Here is a 15,438-nt window from a genome sequence, read left to right on the forward strand (position 1 = left end):
CACTTTGTGCATTTCTGACATTGCACATTTACTCAAACGTTGGCTGTAAGCTGCTGGAGTGAGGTCAGCGGCTGAGAGCATGATGGTGCGCAGCTCAGATGGGCTGTACGAGCAGTTTCATCACATAGCACCTATGAAGTGACATCTAGTCTCAGGAAAAAGCTTTTCACCCCGTGCCGGAGGCTCCAGCCGATGCTATATAAAAGGCTGTAATTCAGAGTGACATTTATCCTTGTGTTGGCTCAGCTCATGCTTGTGTTTCTTGACAAAGCACTGCCTCTGATTCTCAGGGCATTATGCACGCAAATTTTGTCTTTAGTGGCCTGTAACTTGAGAATGATCTTGCCCTTCTATTCAGGAAGTAGTAAAAACACTACCAAGCTCAGAAATCAATCAGGTTTTATGGACATATATAAATATGTGATTTTGTCACTGAATTTTGTCAGAGACAAAAATTATCTGGATATTTCACTTTGTGTTGGGGAAGGTGGAGCCTGGCTTTTGAGGAAAGAAGAAGACTGGTTTCCAAGGCGATGGAGCAAATCTACACCAAATTCAACCTCAGTATCATAACAAAAATATTGTATGTGTGTATCGCCAAACAGAGCAGAATCTGACCCACAAAAATGATCAATAGAAAAATATAAGGATAAGGAGATTGAGTCATTTGAAAATAAGTGAAGCCGAGGTCCTGGATGAAAAAGAAAAGCAAACTTTTGAGCTGAGAGATGACTTAAAAGTGTGATGTACATGTTAGGTTGTGTGAAAACTCCCAGCACTTTACAATACATGATCCTGGAGGAGAGAATGTAGATCTTTATTCAGATGATTTCAGTGAATAGCAGTGTTGCTCGTGCCCTGTGATCAGCAAATCAAAGCCTAAGACAGAACGATTCAAAACCCTAATGGATCTGCCATAGCAAAGGATAACGTCCACATTTCAGAAAGTGCCTCATCTCTCCCTGGTTCTGTCCAGCTCATGCTTTTCACAGTGAAAAGTCCAAGCCTGAGAAATGCAGTAGATGGATTAGTAGAATTACATATGAGTGTCACCTCTAAAACACAGATCTCTGTATCACTTTGAATTTCCTGCAAGTGTGTATATTTCAAGTTGGACTACACCATCCACCCATCTTGGCCCTGGTCACATGGTACTGCAGTGATGGGCAGGTATGTAGACCCTTCAGAAAATGTGATGAAGGCAGGAGCTGTCTGGATCCTCATGTTTCAGGCAGGAAGAGAGTGTTCTGCTTGCACTTGTAACATTTTCCTGTGTGTTTCTTCAAAGCTAAGGATAGAAACAGCCCCCTCGAGGAGCTGTATGAAATGGGAATGCTAATCATGTTGCTGTTGAAAAAAATCAACAGAGAGTTAAGGAAAGACAGAAAGTTGTTTTTTGTAAAATCTGAAAAAGGCTCGGGTTTCAGTGGCTTAAGCAGAAAAGAATTATTTTATTAACTTGCTGAAATAAGTGCAGGGCATCTACTAGCCTTTCTCTGCTGCTTCCAGTGAATTTGAGGTTGTAGCATTGACATTCACGATAAGGATTGGGGTTCTTTTTCAATAGAAGAGAGACAAATTTGTAGCAAATCAAAGGTATTTATGATCTCATAAATTTCATAAAATGATCTCAAGTCTGCTGTGGAAAGGGATGAAGAATCTGAAATCACATCCCTTTCCTGTGTCCCACTTCATGAAACAGTTTGGGCCTGGTTTCATATGAGTGCCCTAGCTCTTCACCTATCTGTATGTGCATCTAAGATCATGCCATAAAGGAGTGGCAGACCATTTACTTGACCACTCACAAACCTTTCCTAAAACATCTCCTGGCCGCTGTTCCAGGATGTTTCCAGGGAAAGATCAAAGCAGAGGGGAATGGAAAAGTGAAAGTGTCTTGCATTACAAGCACACTCTGGACTAGAGACCAACTTTGGTCATACTGGACATACTGGAGTCCACTAACAAGATTCAGGGATTGGCACATCTGACACACCAGGATCTGGGATTTTTTACCGTTGAGAAGAGGTTTCAGAGTGGAGTTGATGTGTGTAAATCTGTATCAATATGTATAAACATCAGTTGGAAGGCAGTAAAAAAGTGGAGCCAGACTCTTCTCAGTGGGACCTAGTGAAAGGAAAAGAGGGAACAGATGCAAACTGAGATACATGAAATTACATTTAAACGTGAGAAAACCCCCATTTTTACCATCTACGTGTTAAACACTGGTTGCTCAGGGAGCGTGTGGACTCTGTCTTTGGAGATGTTCAAAACCCTGCCTGGCAAAGCCCTGAGCAATCTGCTTTAGCTGACCCTGTTCTGAATGGGAAGACTGGATCCCCAGAGGTCCATTCCAACTGAAACAATTTTCCTGTGAATCTATGAGATCCACTCAGGTACCTTAAAAGAAACTCTAATCAACTCTGATTTTACCTATTCAGTAGTGTACAGGAGCAGAGCACTTCGCAAATTTCTGAACTATGACCCTACTATACAGGTATCTTGACTCATACCAAACATTTCCTCGTGTCTTAGAGGTTTAAACAGATGATGAGAGATAAGCATGTAACAATATCTCAGAATCTGCCCCTGAGCCCATCTTCAGTGTGTTCCTCCTTTGCCAGTCTTTTGTCTAACACCTTGACCTAGTTAGGTGTGAGGGGCTTCACTGCTGGGTCTAACAGGTATCTGCACCAGGTCTGGGCAGGGCATGGATGCTGGTCCTCACTGAGGTTTGCATACATCCCTGGCTTAACTCTCTTAGCAATTTCCTTTCTGTGGGGTACTGCAACAAGTCCTGCTGCTCTAAACCATGAAACAGCTATTGAGAAATCCTCTAAATCTTCTGGAGCAGCTGCTGGGGCAGCATGGTAGGAAAATAAATAAATTTAGCAGAGTTTCTTTTTTGCTTTCAGAGAAATCTAGTTAAAGACCTTTGGTAAAGGCCTCTTTCCCTTGTTAACGTTTTCCTGAGTTTCCATAGCCTTTGCTCCTTGTACCAAGTCTCTCCCCTTCCCCAGAGTTGTGTCCTTTGTAAGCTCAAGCCCCTTGTCTTTTGTCACATTTTGCCCACCTCTGAGCAGGGAGGACACAAGCTCTGAAGCAGTGGGGAGCCCTTAGGAGGCAGTGAGACTGAGGCAGGCTTTCAGCAGCGTGTCAGACACTTTTCAGGGCAGAGACAGTCCCTGGAATGCAGCAGAGTACTCAGGCCTTGGGCAAGTTTAGACACATGTTGATGCATAATACAAGATGGAGCCTATCAGTTGATATCAGACTCTTCCAGTCAGTCACAGGGTTGGGTAAGCATGTATGCCATGCAAAATAGGAGGTAATGTAACTAACAAATCAGAGTGATACGGAAAGGTTTCTTGTCATTCCTGGTTGACTGTTTCATTGTGAAGTCATTCTGTGGGCTATGGTGTTGTCTAGGGGCAAGCACCACAAAACTGTGGCAATATTTTGGAAAAAGAGACTGAAGGCAAAGTGGAGGGGAAAAATAAATAATGCCATCTACAGAAGACACAATAATGCAAAACTTACACTATCTAATGGGAATAACTTCATTTTCTTCTGCATTTGTTCCATTTGTGGCCTGGGTCATTCCTGAGCAGTTCAAAGTGCAGGACCGGAACCTAGGAGTTCTAGATTTTCTTCATACATTCCCAGTTGCTAGCTCATTGTATGTCCTGAAAACTTAAATATTTTTAAGGGGTAAGACAACCCATAGGTGAAATGAAATAGGAGCAACATTTACATGTAGAAAAAACGACTTGTGCTAACATAGGACTCTCCTGTTTCCTTCCCACCCGCCCAGAGGAAGCGTTGCCAGGAATTTGGTGCCCAAGGCAGGCTTCAGGCAAACCAGGCCCTTCTCCCTGGGCGGCAGGAGGTCATTCCTCATGGCAGTCCTCCTGTGACCAGGGGCAAAGGGCGCTTCAGCTGCAGGCTTTGGGTGGAGGAACAGACCAAGCCGTCCCGAAAACGAGACATTAGAGTGCCTTGGCAATACACTTAGCCTTGGAGGAAACCCAAGGACACCGTAGTCTGGGATGGGATAACTCCAAGGGACTGATCTTTCTCCTGGAGGAGAGGCGTGATGCATAGGACAGGCGAGGAGCATGGCTGGGTGGAGGAGAGCTGCAGAGCCTTGGAAGACCTGCGGGGCTCATGGCATGGGCACCGGGAGCAAGGAAGGGGGCGATGGGGAAAGCAGCGGCAGGAGATGTGAAGGAGCGTGTACGCCTCGAGGTCAGGAGGAGGCTGAACGACGGGGAGAGGTTCAAGCGTCGAGTCAGGTCTCGGGGGCTGAGTAGTGGGTCCCGCCGCAGAGCCCCAGCAGGGGCGGCTGCAACAGGGCCCGGCTCCCCCTGGATTTGGGGGCCACAGACCCAGCCGGCGTGAGGGCGGCCGCTTCCCGGGCACGGAAGCCTCGCCCGGGGGCGGTGGCTCCGGCGGGGGAGGGACGGGGTGCGGGGCGGTGCCGGGCACAGGAAGCGGAAAGCGGCAGCGGCAGCAGCGACGGCGGCCGCCGCCGGGGAAGGTGGCGGGGAGCGGCGCGGCGGCGGAGGGTCGGGTCGGTGCCGGCAGCGGCGGCGGAGGGTCGGGTCGGTGCCGGCAGCGGCATGGGACGGCCGCGGGAGGGAGGTGAGTGCGTCCATCTGCCCGTCCGTCTGTGCGGGGCCGGCCGCGGTGCGGGGGGGCGATGCCGCTGCCCCCTCCACGCCCTCCCGCCGCTGGGACCCCGGTGCTGGGGCGGCGGTGTGGCAGCCCGCGGCTCCCGCGCCTGGCCGCAGGGCCCGTGCCCGGCCGGGGGTGCGGCTGAGAGCCCCGGGGGTGCCCGCTGCGGGGCCAGCCCGCCGCGTCCCGCTGCCCTGCCCGGTCCGGGCTGGTCCCCGTGCCTGGGCGGAGGTGGAAGGCGGGCAGGGGCCTCCTTCCTGCCGGCCGTGAGGCCGCTGGGGCGGCGGGTCCGCGGTCTCGGCATCCCGGGGTAAAGCCCCTCGGTGCCGGCGAGGGCCGCGGGCGCAGCCCCGCACGGCCAGCAGCGCTGTGGCTGCCGAAGCTCGCCCTGCGAGGAGCCCGTGCGCTGTTCGTGCGAGAGGCTCCGCGCTGGTGTGCAAGCGCTGCTGATGGTGCCCTGCCTGCCCACGCCGTGTAAAACAAACTGCTCTGTGTCTGGGCTCATCCCGCTGGGCAGCGCCGGAGGGGGAGCAGAAGTGACGGGAAGGAGAGCTGCTGCGAAATAACACGGGGCGTTTGGTTTTTTTTGTTCGGAAGGTTGTCAAGGTGGTGAACTAACCCGCCAACCCTTATGCCAAGGGTTGAGCTCTTTGAATTGCAGAGTCTGTGAAAGCGTAAGTGACTTGATGGCAGGGTTTTCGATCTGCGGAGGCAGGTGGGCGATTCTATGACTGTTTGGAGCAGTGGGATTTTTTTGACCCCGGGTTTGTCAGTAATGAACTGCCCACAAGATCTGTGCAGCTATAAAGAGTTAAGAAATGGAGTCATGCTGGCTGGAAGTGCAAATTGAGATGTTATGTACTGTGTTCTGTGATATGATTGCCTGTGAGCTCAGCTTGACTTCAAGCAGGAGAGCTGTGGAGAAGGGAGCTTCAGCAGTGCTTTGCTGCCTTTGAAAAGCTTCGTTTTGACCATGCTTGGCGCTTTTCCCCCGCTGGGGTTTGGCTATATAGCTGGCCACAGCTACGAGGCCAGTGTTGGCTCTGTGATCACTACGGTTGTTAATTTTGAAAAATAAATGTGAATGGAGTCTTGTAGAAAGCCTCCTTTAAAAATGTTCCCTATAGCTGAAATTTTGGAATAATCCCAGGCTGTCCTGGAACCAGCCAGGCAAATATCCAACTGCTCACAGCCACTGACCAGCAGCTCCCAGTGGTTGCTTCTGGCCTTTTGGTTTTGGTTAGTGGTGGCATTTGTTCCTGGTGGCTGTTATCTTATGGATGTGTGCACCTGGAGAGGGCTTACTGTCATTGCGAGACTGGGATACAGTACTCGGAAAACACCACCAGACAGCTGCAGTTGTCCTAGCAGAACTGCATGTTGTGTTGTTGTAGCCTGCCTTGCCTACACCCCCACCTCTTGCAAACAAAGCAAAGGATGGTATCAGAAGTGTGGCTTTGCTGCTGTGTGGGGACCTGAGAGGCAGACCTGGGTGGAGGAGTGTGATGTCCAGTGCTGCTGGTGGGAAACAGTAAGCTCATGTTTCTCCATGTCTGGTACCATCGCTCAGAAGAAGAAAATGAACCCGTGTAAAAACTATCTTAGTACTTCTTTTAATTCCTCATTAGCCTGTATGTCAGAATTTTCTGACTTGGGTCAAATTAAAAATCAATGGTTATTTCCTCAGAGGTCAACACCTTTGCCCTCTCTCCTTGCGAGGACAAAATGGCATTGGACTTGTATGGATTTGAGCACGAGGGAGATAGAGAGAGACTCCATACTGTGGAGTCATACTGTGCTGTGTACTGGGGATTTGCTCACGGTCTGTAAACTTCTTTTTTTGTTCTAAGTTTAAATAGAAAATGCTGGCAGATATGCAGTGTCCTAAAGGAGGAGGTGCTCTTTAAGTAGAGAAACCTTTTGCAGTTCATACCTTTTAATGCCAACTCAGTATCTAATTGCTATGGCTAAAAGTAAATATGGAAAACAAGTACAGGTGCTGCCTGCTGGGATGGGCGGAGTCAGCGATGTCTTGTGAGACTCTTTTTGTTCCAGTACAGTTTTAAATGTCAATATGGACAAAACTGTATTCCTGTGCACAGTCCCAGGTGTTCTAGTATCCTGAAGTTGAGGCCACGATACCTTGTACCACAATGCATGGCTCTGGGGTTAAGAGGAGCAGTGGGAGGTCTGGCAGCCCAGAACAGACCCATGAGTGAGGAAGCACAAGCTTTCACCAGTCTGACGGGATGGCGCTGAGGTGTAGTTTGCATGATAGTCATGCTCATTGTGCTTCACAAGCTCGGACAGCACAGATGTGGCTCTTGGAGTGGGCAAAGGACATCCTCCAGGGAAGTGCTTCACAGCTGGGCTCCATGCAGAGAGATTCCAGCTGTGTGACAGAGGGGCACGAGGCTGGGGATTACTGCTGGGAAACACTGCTCACTTGGATGGTGGTTTTGCCTGGGTATTTCCCTTGTCATTCGCTGTGTTTTCAGACCTGTGTTGTTGCATGTTCTGATTAAACAGTGCATTGCTTCAATAAACCAAGTGTCTTTTCTTTCTGAAATATCCATATCATGGACTAATGGTTTTCAGCCTTGGGGCTGGAAATTCCAGGGGATCTGTGAAATCTTCCGGAGGAGCCTCTGGAAAGCAAAAAAAAAAAAAAAGAGAACCTATTGTTAGAGGGCTTGAATTTGCTGATTACTAAAGGGGTTGTTTTTAGAATGAGGGACTCACAAATCAAGAGCCATCACCATAGAGTAAAAGCCCTGGTTTACTTATATATATATATACATATATATATATATATACACATACATACACATATACATATATACACATATATAAGGCCAAGATTGACCTTATTTAATGACATGCAAAAATAAATACTCATATTTTAGAAAAACCTTGTTTCCCAAAGCTCACTGCCCGTTAATACTGGAAGTCTTGGCTCTGCAAGTAGATGAGCATGGATGAACTTCTGTGCTTACAGATCAAGTTGCTGGAGTGGGGCCTGCTCAGGAAATTCAAAAGCAAGAGGATCCTGTGGCATTGCTCATAGGTCTTACTATGTCTGCAGTTGAGCATAGCAAGTTACGTAACTTCTCGTTTTCCTCGAGTGAATAATGGGAATGTGCTGCAGGAGTGCTGTGCAGCCAAGCCAGTGCCAGAGTTGGAAAAGCTTCCTCACTGCTTAGCCTAAATTGTTTTTACTTTTGAACCCTCAGCGCTTGAGGTTCGGTGTGTTTGATTTGCAAAGCTCTTCGTTTCACTAAATGAAGGAAGAAAGGATTTCTCAGTGCAATAGCTCGTGGGCATCCATTACCCCACAGACAGCTGGTGCTGTTTAACGAGTGAGGCTGGCGGCGTTTGGAGCTGAATTGTGCGCACATCCTCACGGACACTTGTGGCTGCTTGCGCTCCAGATGGCACTTCCAAATACATATAACTTCATGAACTCACTGGTAAACCAACTCTAATTGATTTGCAAGTTTTAAACAGAGTGAGATTGCAACTGTGCAAAGATTTTCAAAGATGAGCTGCTCTGGAGTGATTTGCCTCAACTTCACAGGGGAAAATCCATTGGGAAAGCATGGGATGTAAAAGGGAGCTGTTGTTTGCATTTGCCCTCTTTGATTTAAAGATGTAACTTGCTCTTTTAAATTTCTCTTGGGCTGGGAGCCAAACTGAGCTCCCTTGAAGACGATTACAAAGCAAACTTCATTGGAAATAAGATTGGGCTTCCAGTGTGGAAAATAGCAATTCAAAAGAACTCTTTTTGAGATTTATGAGCTTATAAAAAGAGGGAGTTACAATGAGTTGTGTAGCTGCATAGAAACTGTAATTACAGTGATCTCTGCAGTATTCAGGGGTAACTACATTTCTTCACTCTCATGCAGGAAGCGACAGTCCTCCTTGCCAGCACAGAGTCCCAAAATTTACTTTGGGGTGCCCTTACCATTGTTTTCCATCTAGTACTTGACTTCTTTCTGTCATCAGTGAGTAAGGAAAAGGCAAAGTGAGAGTGCTGGCCCTACGGGAGTAAAGTTCTGGGTGTACAGTTTATACAGTTGTCGTAGTGGAGCAGAGGAGGCATTCGCATCTCCCCTCTAGCTATTCGCTTGTGCTGCTATTCACCCTGATGTTGGTTTTGATGTTTTGAGCTGTGCTGTGAACTAGGTCACGGAAAGGATCCAAGACAAAAGCATGGCAGGGGGGAGAAAAGGGATTTTTTTGTTTTGTTTTCCAGCAGTGCTGTTTGCTTGCTGAGAATTGTGTTGACACAACCAAGAGTGGTGAACCGTGGTGCGGAGGTGGAAGCTACTTACACCAGCTTTCTTGTCAACGCTGAAATACAGTGCAACTGTACCCTCAGGCCAACAGAGCTTTGTTTCATGCGGGGCCAGAAGCTCTGCAAACAGACCATGCCTTCAGCAGCGTCCTGCAAGATGTAGTGATCTTTTGTGAAGCCGTTTCGACTGGCTCCATTGGACTCTGAATTCACCTTTTTTTGTGAAGGGGTGAGGCCCCAAGTGATGGGGCTACTGCTTTAAGCAGAATGGTTGTTCTTGCCCAGAGGGGTAGGGTAGGAATCGTCATGAACAGTGATTTAGTGGTGTAGGTGTGTAAAGACTGTGCTTAGTTTGGATATGGTTGTGTTATGAGGGACACATGTACGGTTTGTCTTCTCTAGGTCTCCTCAGGCTCTAGTAGTGGGCACTCTTGGTGTGGTGGCTAATCCAGGGTTGACTTTTGTCTATGCCATTGGAAGAGCTCCAGCCCAGAGATGTTAATTGTCTTTTGGTCCTTCCTTACCTCTTCCACAGTAGTTTCAGAAGCTTTTCTGGTATAAGGCTGCCTTGCCTTTCTTCTTTGAAATGGACCAGGAGGTGGGTAACTGGCTTGGCATGGCTGTGAGGAGTGTGTGCTTGGACTGTGCTTCTCCCTCCTTGACTGGGAGTGGTGTCCATCTTGCAATCCAAGTTACCCTCTATTGGACAAATTTAGGAAGCTTTCTTGACAATCAGTTTCAGTTGTGCACCAGGCAAAGCCAGTGGTGTTCTGCTTTTTCCAGCTGAGGTTGGGCAGATATATTTTGTACCTGGCTGCCCTGTGAGTGCCTTGACAGGAAGATCTATTTAGCCACTGGTATATCCTGCAGTCGGGGCAAGGAGGAGGTGCAGAGTCCCTGAATTCATCATGGAATCATTTAGGTGGGAAAATACCTCTAAGATTACTGCTTTTGATGGTGATCCAGGAGACTTAATGTTTTTTGGGGGCCGCCTTGTTGACTTTTCACAGAGCTGTGTCAAAACCATTGCTCTTGCCTACACAGAAAAGGAAAGTTGGCATGATCCAGCTTGCCCTGATGTTACTGTGTTGGTCTTTTCTGCCTGGTGCCCAGTGCTGCCTTGCTTCACTCACCATCAAATGGGCACTGCTTGTTCATGGTTCCTGCCCAGGCAGCCTGTGCATTTCCACGGCAGCCCCTACCTACAGAAATGTTCCCAGAGGCCTCCAGAGAAGTATGATCCTGTGCTGATGGGGTGAGAGGGGTCAAAAGAGGAGCTCTATTCCCAGTCCCTGTCTCAGCTCTGATTCTTTTACCTGGGATTTGGGGGAAAATTCTTGTATGTGGTTAGAGAAAAGGGGTGAGAGTTTATGCTTTCCTAGAGGGCTTTCCTAGGAAAAATATGTAACCCTTACTGATGTATGCTAGCAGCTCTCCTTGCTTTTCCCATTCCTGTAATGCAGTGGTATGTACCTGTGAAGGTAATGGTTGTTCTCAAAGAGACTCCAGTAACATCACGAGCAGTGGTTTTAGACTACAATAACTTGTCACCTTCTGTTCAGCTGAGGGTGTTTCTGGTCTGTGGTGCCTAATGACTGCAAAGTCCTGTGTAGCCATCTCTTCACAGTGCTTTTTGAACGTAGGGGGGTCGTGGCCTCTCCCCCATTTATCAGAGGAAGACAAACACAGAAAGGATTTTTCTGTCGTTGCCTAGCAGGACAGTAGAGGGGAAAAATCAGCTTTAATGAGTCACAGCCTATTGCTGGAGCTGTCAGGTACAGGCTGAGTGCAAATCTAGGGAGTTAACGAGTGTTAACATCACATTCTAGGCTGGGGGATTTTTATTCTTGTTACAGTAATGATGCCATTTTCCAAACTGTGCTGTGCCTTGGCTTTATGTTTTACTGTATTTAAATCCGTCCTCATTCCTTTCCTCCTGAAATTGGGCCTTACTGTCCCATCCTTATTTGTCCTTTTCTATTCAGTGATGCCTTAAAGTTTTCTCGAGGCACGGTATGTCCTTAGAGCTTGGGACTCCTGTACACAAAAGGTCCCCACGCCTTTCTGCTTTCCAAGAGCCCTGGAAAACCTGAGTGTTGTGCAAATAACCTGCAGGTCTGGATGGAGTGGGGGTGCTGCTTTACTTTGTGCAGATTGCACTGCCAGCCAAGGAACCCTGTGGGGAAGAGGCTTCGTTCTTTGGCACCACTTGCATGTGGTAGAGCTCTCTGCTGTGCTTTTCTGGAGGTGTTAGTGGAGGAATCTGATGGCTGGCAAGAGTATTTGGCTAAAGCAGGATTTCTGTTGTTGTCCCTCTGTCTTTGGGGAAGGTGAGGGCTGAAAGCAGTGGTTGCCTGTTTTAGTGCTGACAGTTTTGAAAACTGCTGTGAGTAGAAAATTACGGAGGGATCTAATTTAATTTTGAAGTGGTCTTTTGCCCATTCTGAAAGCACGGCATGGCTTTAGTCCTGTGTTGGCCGGATTCAGCAGTTGCCTGGGCAGAAGGCATGTGAGAGTGCTGCTGTGTGCCGCAGGAGTGCTGGGCTGTGCCAAGGTACCTCAGTCCATAGCTGCAACCCTTCCTTCTTCCCTGTTTGCATGTGTTTCCCTGAACCGGTGATCAACTCCTTAACTCTCCTCCTTTCTATTTCTCTTCTCACCCAATGCAGGATGTGGATTTGGAAAGTGGGATGGTGTCTACCCTTCCTTCCCATAGGACTCAGGGGTTTTGACATGTTGCTGTTGGGAATTGTTCCAATGTTGCCCTGCTCCTGTTCCAAAAAATGTGACCCTCTTCTGCCCTTTACAGATGTGACTTCAGCTTCTGTTCCAAATGGAAGTACATTGTAAGAAGCATTGGCCCATATAAGCTAGATGTGTTCTCTAATCAACTCTCCCTAGTGTTATTAGTATGTGTATATATAGAGATGGTTTTTAATAAAATTGAATTCTTCAAGGCCCGAATTAGCTTCTGGAGGCAAAGGTTACAAAGAGAGAGAGAGGTGTTCATAGCGCCATTGATTGTGTAGTAACTAATGCCACTATAATGGGCACACCTTGCAGTTGTGAAAACAAAGCAGGTTCAGACATGGTGGACTGATTCTCTCCAGCCTTTCTCCTAGGGAAGTTGTCCTCACCCCCACCCCTTCCCCTTGTCAATAGGCGATAATGCTGCTGTTCTGAATCTGGGGTTATTTGGGCTGTGTGTCACACAGGAGAAAGAGATGCGGTGTTGAAGCCAAGCCTGGTCCTTTTTCGGTGGGTGAATTTTGGTATGTCATGCTGCTGTGCCTTCTCCAAGTCACTGTCTCTACCAGGTGACCTAGACTGTCTCTTCCAGATTTTTGGATGAATGGGCTAAACTCTGCAAAGCACATGCATTGAGTTCATGTAAAGCTCTTCAAACACATGTATTTCACTAGATCAGAAAGAGGTATTGACCTGGATAGGCTTGAGGAGTATGATATGTGGCCAGAGTGAGGGAATTCCTGCAGCAGGAATGATGTCTTGCTTTGCTTAGAGTGCACTTCCATGCCTGTTTCTGTTTCTTAGGTCGATCGTGAGAAGCCAAGCACCCTCCCTCCCCTCCCCTCTGATCAGATTCCTTTTACATGAAGCTCACTCAGTCTCTGAGGACCAGATCTTACCGATGACTGGGAAGCAAAGAATACCCGGGAAAGCACTTTTACCACGGACTTCACCTCAGGAGCATCAGGAAGTCATCTTCTAATTAAAACCTGTGCCCCTTCCGTGCAGACCTGATGTCTGCTGCAATGGATACAGAATCAACATATTCGGGATACTCCCACTACTCAGGTCACTCCAAAAAAGCTCACAGACAAGGGTAAGGAAATGTTTGTTTTTAATTACTTACTGCTGTAAGTTAGGACATGTCTTACGGGGAGGGGGGCGGGAAAAACTGTAAGCCAGGATAAGATCAGTGGACCCACGTCTCTGGAGGAGATACGCGTGGAAAGTCCTCATGGGGAACAAAGTGAGGAGGGTTGAAGCTGGTAATTCAGTGATATTCAACCTGTTGGATGCATGCTGGGCTTATGCGTGGCCAAAAAAGATGTGTGTAGTGCCAGCAGAAAGAAAAGATCGCCTTACTCCCCTCTTAAAGCGTGAGGGATAAGTACAATATCTGGGGAGAAGACTGTTAGACTTACTGATAATTGCTCGTTGTCTTCTGATGCCATTTCTTTATTCTCTAATAACGAGGTTTCCTGCCTCTCCCCACCCTCCTCCAGGCTACCCTGTCAATGGCACGTTGAGGTTTTTTTAAATAGAATTTGAGTGGTACTTGAGTCGGCAACAAATCCTTTATCAGCGTTGATTGGATTAGAAGTCAGGCTTTTCTGAACTTGAATAGCAAGTTCTCTCTGTTGTGGTAGTTCAACAGCCTGAAAACCCATCTGCTCTGAAACTTCTGATGATTTGGAAACATTTTCTTTTCTTTTTTTTTTTTCTACAACGTCCTTAGTTTTGCATGTAAAATATGTGCTACTTAGTGTTTGCAACTCATTACTGAGCTGGTCCAAAATAATTTTGCAATTCGGAAGCAATTATCCTGTGCGGTTGGAAAGACTTCTTCCATGAAGTCTCTTTGCTCACAGTCCAGTTACTAAGTAAAACTTCTCTTGTTTGCCCTTTTTTTTCCGTTCTTCAGCATCCAACCCCCAATACAGATTGCCCTTTTAAACTTTGAATGCTGTGTGGAAAGATGCCTTCAGAGTTCCAAAAACAGCAAAAAAGTTCTAGAGCCCTTAAACTGGAAAAAGCATCATCCCATGAAACCTTTGGGCTTTGGTAATTCCAAGAGAGACAGAGCTGGGATACTCCTGAGGGTTAAGCCAGTCCCTGAGTACAGTGAGGGTTTCCAGTCTAAAGACTGCTTTCCTCTCCATGTGGGAACAGGAAGGAAAACATTGGTGAGCAGATTGGTAGGGCTTAATTCATCTTGAGACTTTCTCAGATGAGAAGCTGTGAGGTCTGCAAGGGTGCTCTGGAAATAAAGACTGGCCTTGTACCCTTGATGTTCTTGCTTTCTATGTGAGAGGTTAATGTGAGGTTATTAACCAGTGGAAATAAACGTCACCAATTATCCTACAGTGTTAAGGTCAGAGATGACAAGACTCTGCTTTGCAGGAACTAAAACTCTATTGATTAATTCCTGTGTTAACTGGGCATGTCCCTGCAAGACGCTTTCTTGTAGGTGGAGAACTGTGTAGACCAGTGAATTCCAAATGGAATTGCCAATTGTTTGGAGAATGCAGGCTTTCCTTTTAAGCACAGCACTGATGGAAGCTGTTTTAAGAGAACACAAGGTGGTGAGCATGGATCTCTGTCCTCCCCTCTTCTATCGCTGAGGGGGTGGTCTGTCCCAGCCTCCAGGCTGTCCGCTCATCTGGGCAAGGTCCCTTTCTACCTCCTCCAGAGCTTGTTTTGTCGCAGCCTGTGTGTGTTCATCCAAGAGACGGACAAACTTGACTGATATAATGCTTGGGGCACCCGTTGCAGGTAGAGCTGCAACACATTTCAGGCCCTGCTCCATAGAATAACTGGTAATGTTGTCCTCCTCCTCTGTTTGAACAAGGAGCCGGGACAGACACAAATCTCCCCGAAGCAAAGATGGCAGTCGGTCTGAGAAGTCCGTCACCATCCAGACGCCTCCTGCAGAGCCGCTGCTCGGGAACGACGCCTCTCGGGCAGAGGAGGGCCAGGTAAGGAGGGCATGAGAACAAACGTGGAGTGTGTGTTGTGGAACAGAGCATGTGGCTTACTAGCTCATGGCTAGGGAGAAAGAATTGCTTGCATGCGTGCCCTTTATTTGTGCATACAACCGAGGTCTCAATCGCTTCTGTCTTGTTCGGAGGGTGTTAGTTCTGACAGCACCGGTGCTGACGTGACAACTCCTTGGGCACTAATTGGGCTCTCCCTCTGGAGTGTCATCTGCCAAGCTCTATAGAAATGATGCCTTAAGTTTTAGCTTTCATGTTTTTCAGATTCTATGCTGCCTAGGTGGGTAGTTCTGAGCCTCATATTAAGTGTTAATAAGCTCCCTTCACAGAGTAGGTAAACAAGTCCTTTTCCTGCTGGAGACCAAAGACATCAGTTACAAGTTTTCAGGCCCAAAAGCATAAACAATGGTGGACTGAAGAGAGGAAACAAGAATGGGACTTCATAATCTGAAGCTGTAATTGGACAATTAATCCCAATAAGCAAATGGATCAAAACTTATAAAAGTGTGAGACCTCATGACTGGTCATCCATTTTGTGACCATTTTAAGTCTACCTTGGGTGTAGCCCTGGCCAGGCTCTTGTACTGCCCAAGCTGTATCCTTTAAGGGCTTTCAGTAAATACCTACTTTATTATCTTAGCCCTGTCTAGTCTTTGTTCCAGGTCAGCCTTCCCAAGGCATCAGAAACATCTGTTTCCATGATCTCACTGTGCATTATTCAAGTCA

At 47.4% G+C, this 15,438-nt stretch overlaps 1 protein-coding gene across 1 annotated transcript in view; it reads left to right on the forward strand.

Moving 5' to 3' along the window:
• Positions 1-4,534: 4,534 nt before the first annotated feature.
• Positions 4,535-15,438, forward strand: part of VANGL1 (VANGL planar cell polarity protein 1) — a 46,456-nt gene continuing 35,552 nt past the window's right edge. Inside the window, exons 1-3 of the mRNA XM_066175287.1 lie at positions 4,535-4,641; positions 12,524-12,815; positions 14,568-14,694. Coding sequence (XP_066031384.1) covers positions 12,733-12,815; positions 14,568-14,694 — 210 coding nt within the window. The 5' untranslated portion in view covers positions 4,535-4,641; positions 12,524-12,732. The remainder of the gene's footprint in view (positions 4,642-12,523; positions 12,816-14,567; positions 14,695-15,438) is intronic.

This window comes from Chamaea fasciata, unplaced genomic scaffold (genome assembly GCF_029207755.1).
Source record: "Chamaea fasciata isolate MVZ Bird 193981 ecotype frontalis unplaced genomic scaffold, bChaFas1.0.hap1 SCAF_2, whole genome shotgun sequence".
Lineage (NCBI taxonomy): Eukaryota > Metazoa > Chordata > Aves > Passeriformes > Sylviidae > Chamaea > Chamaea fasciata.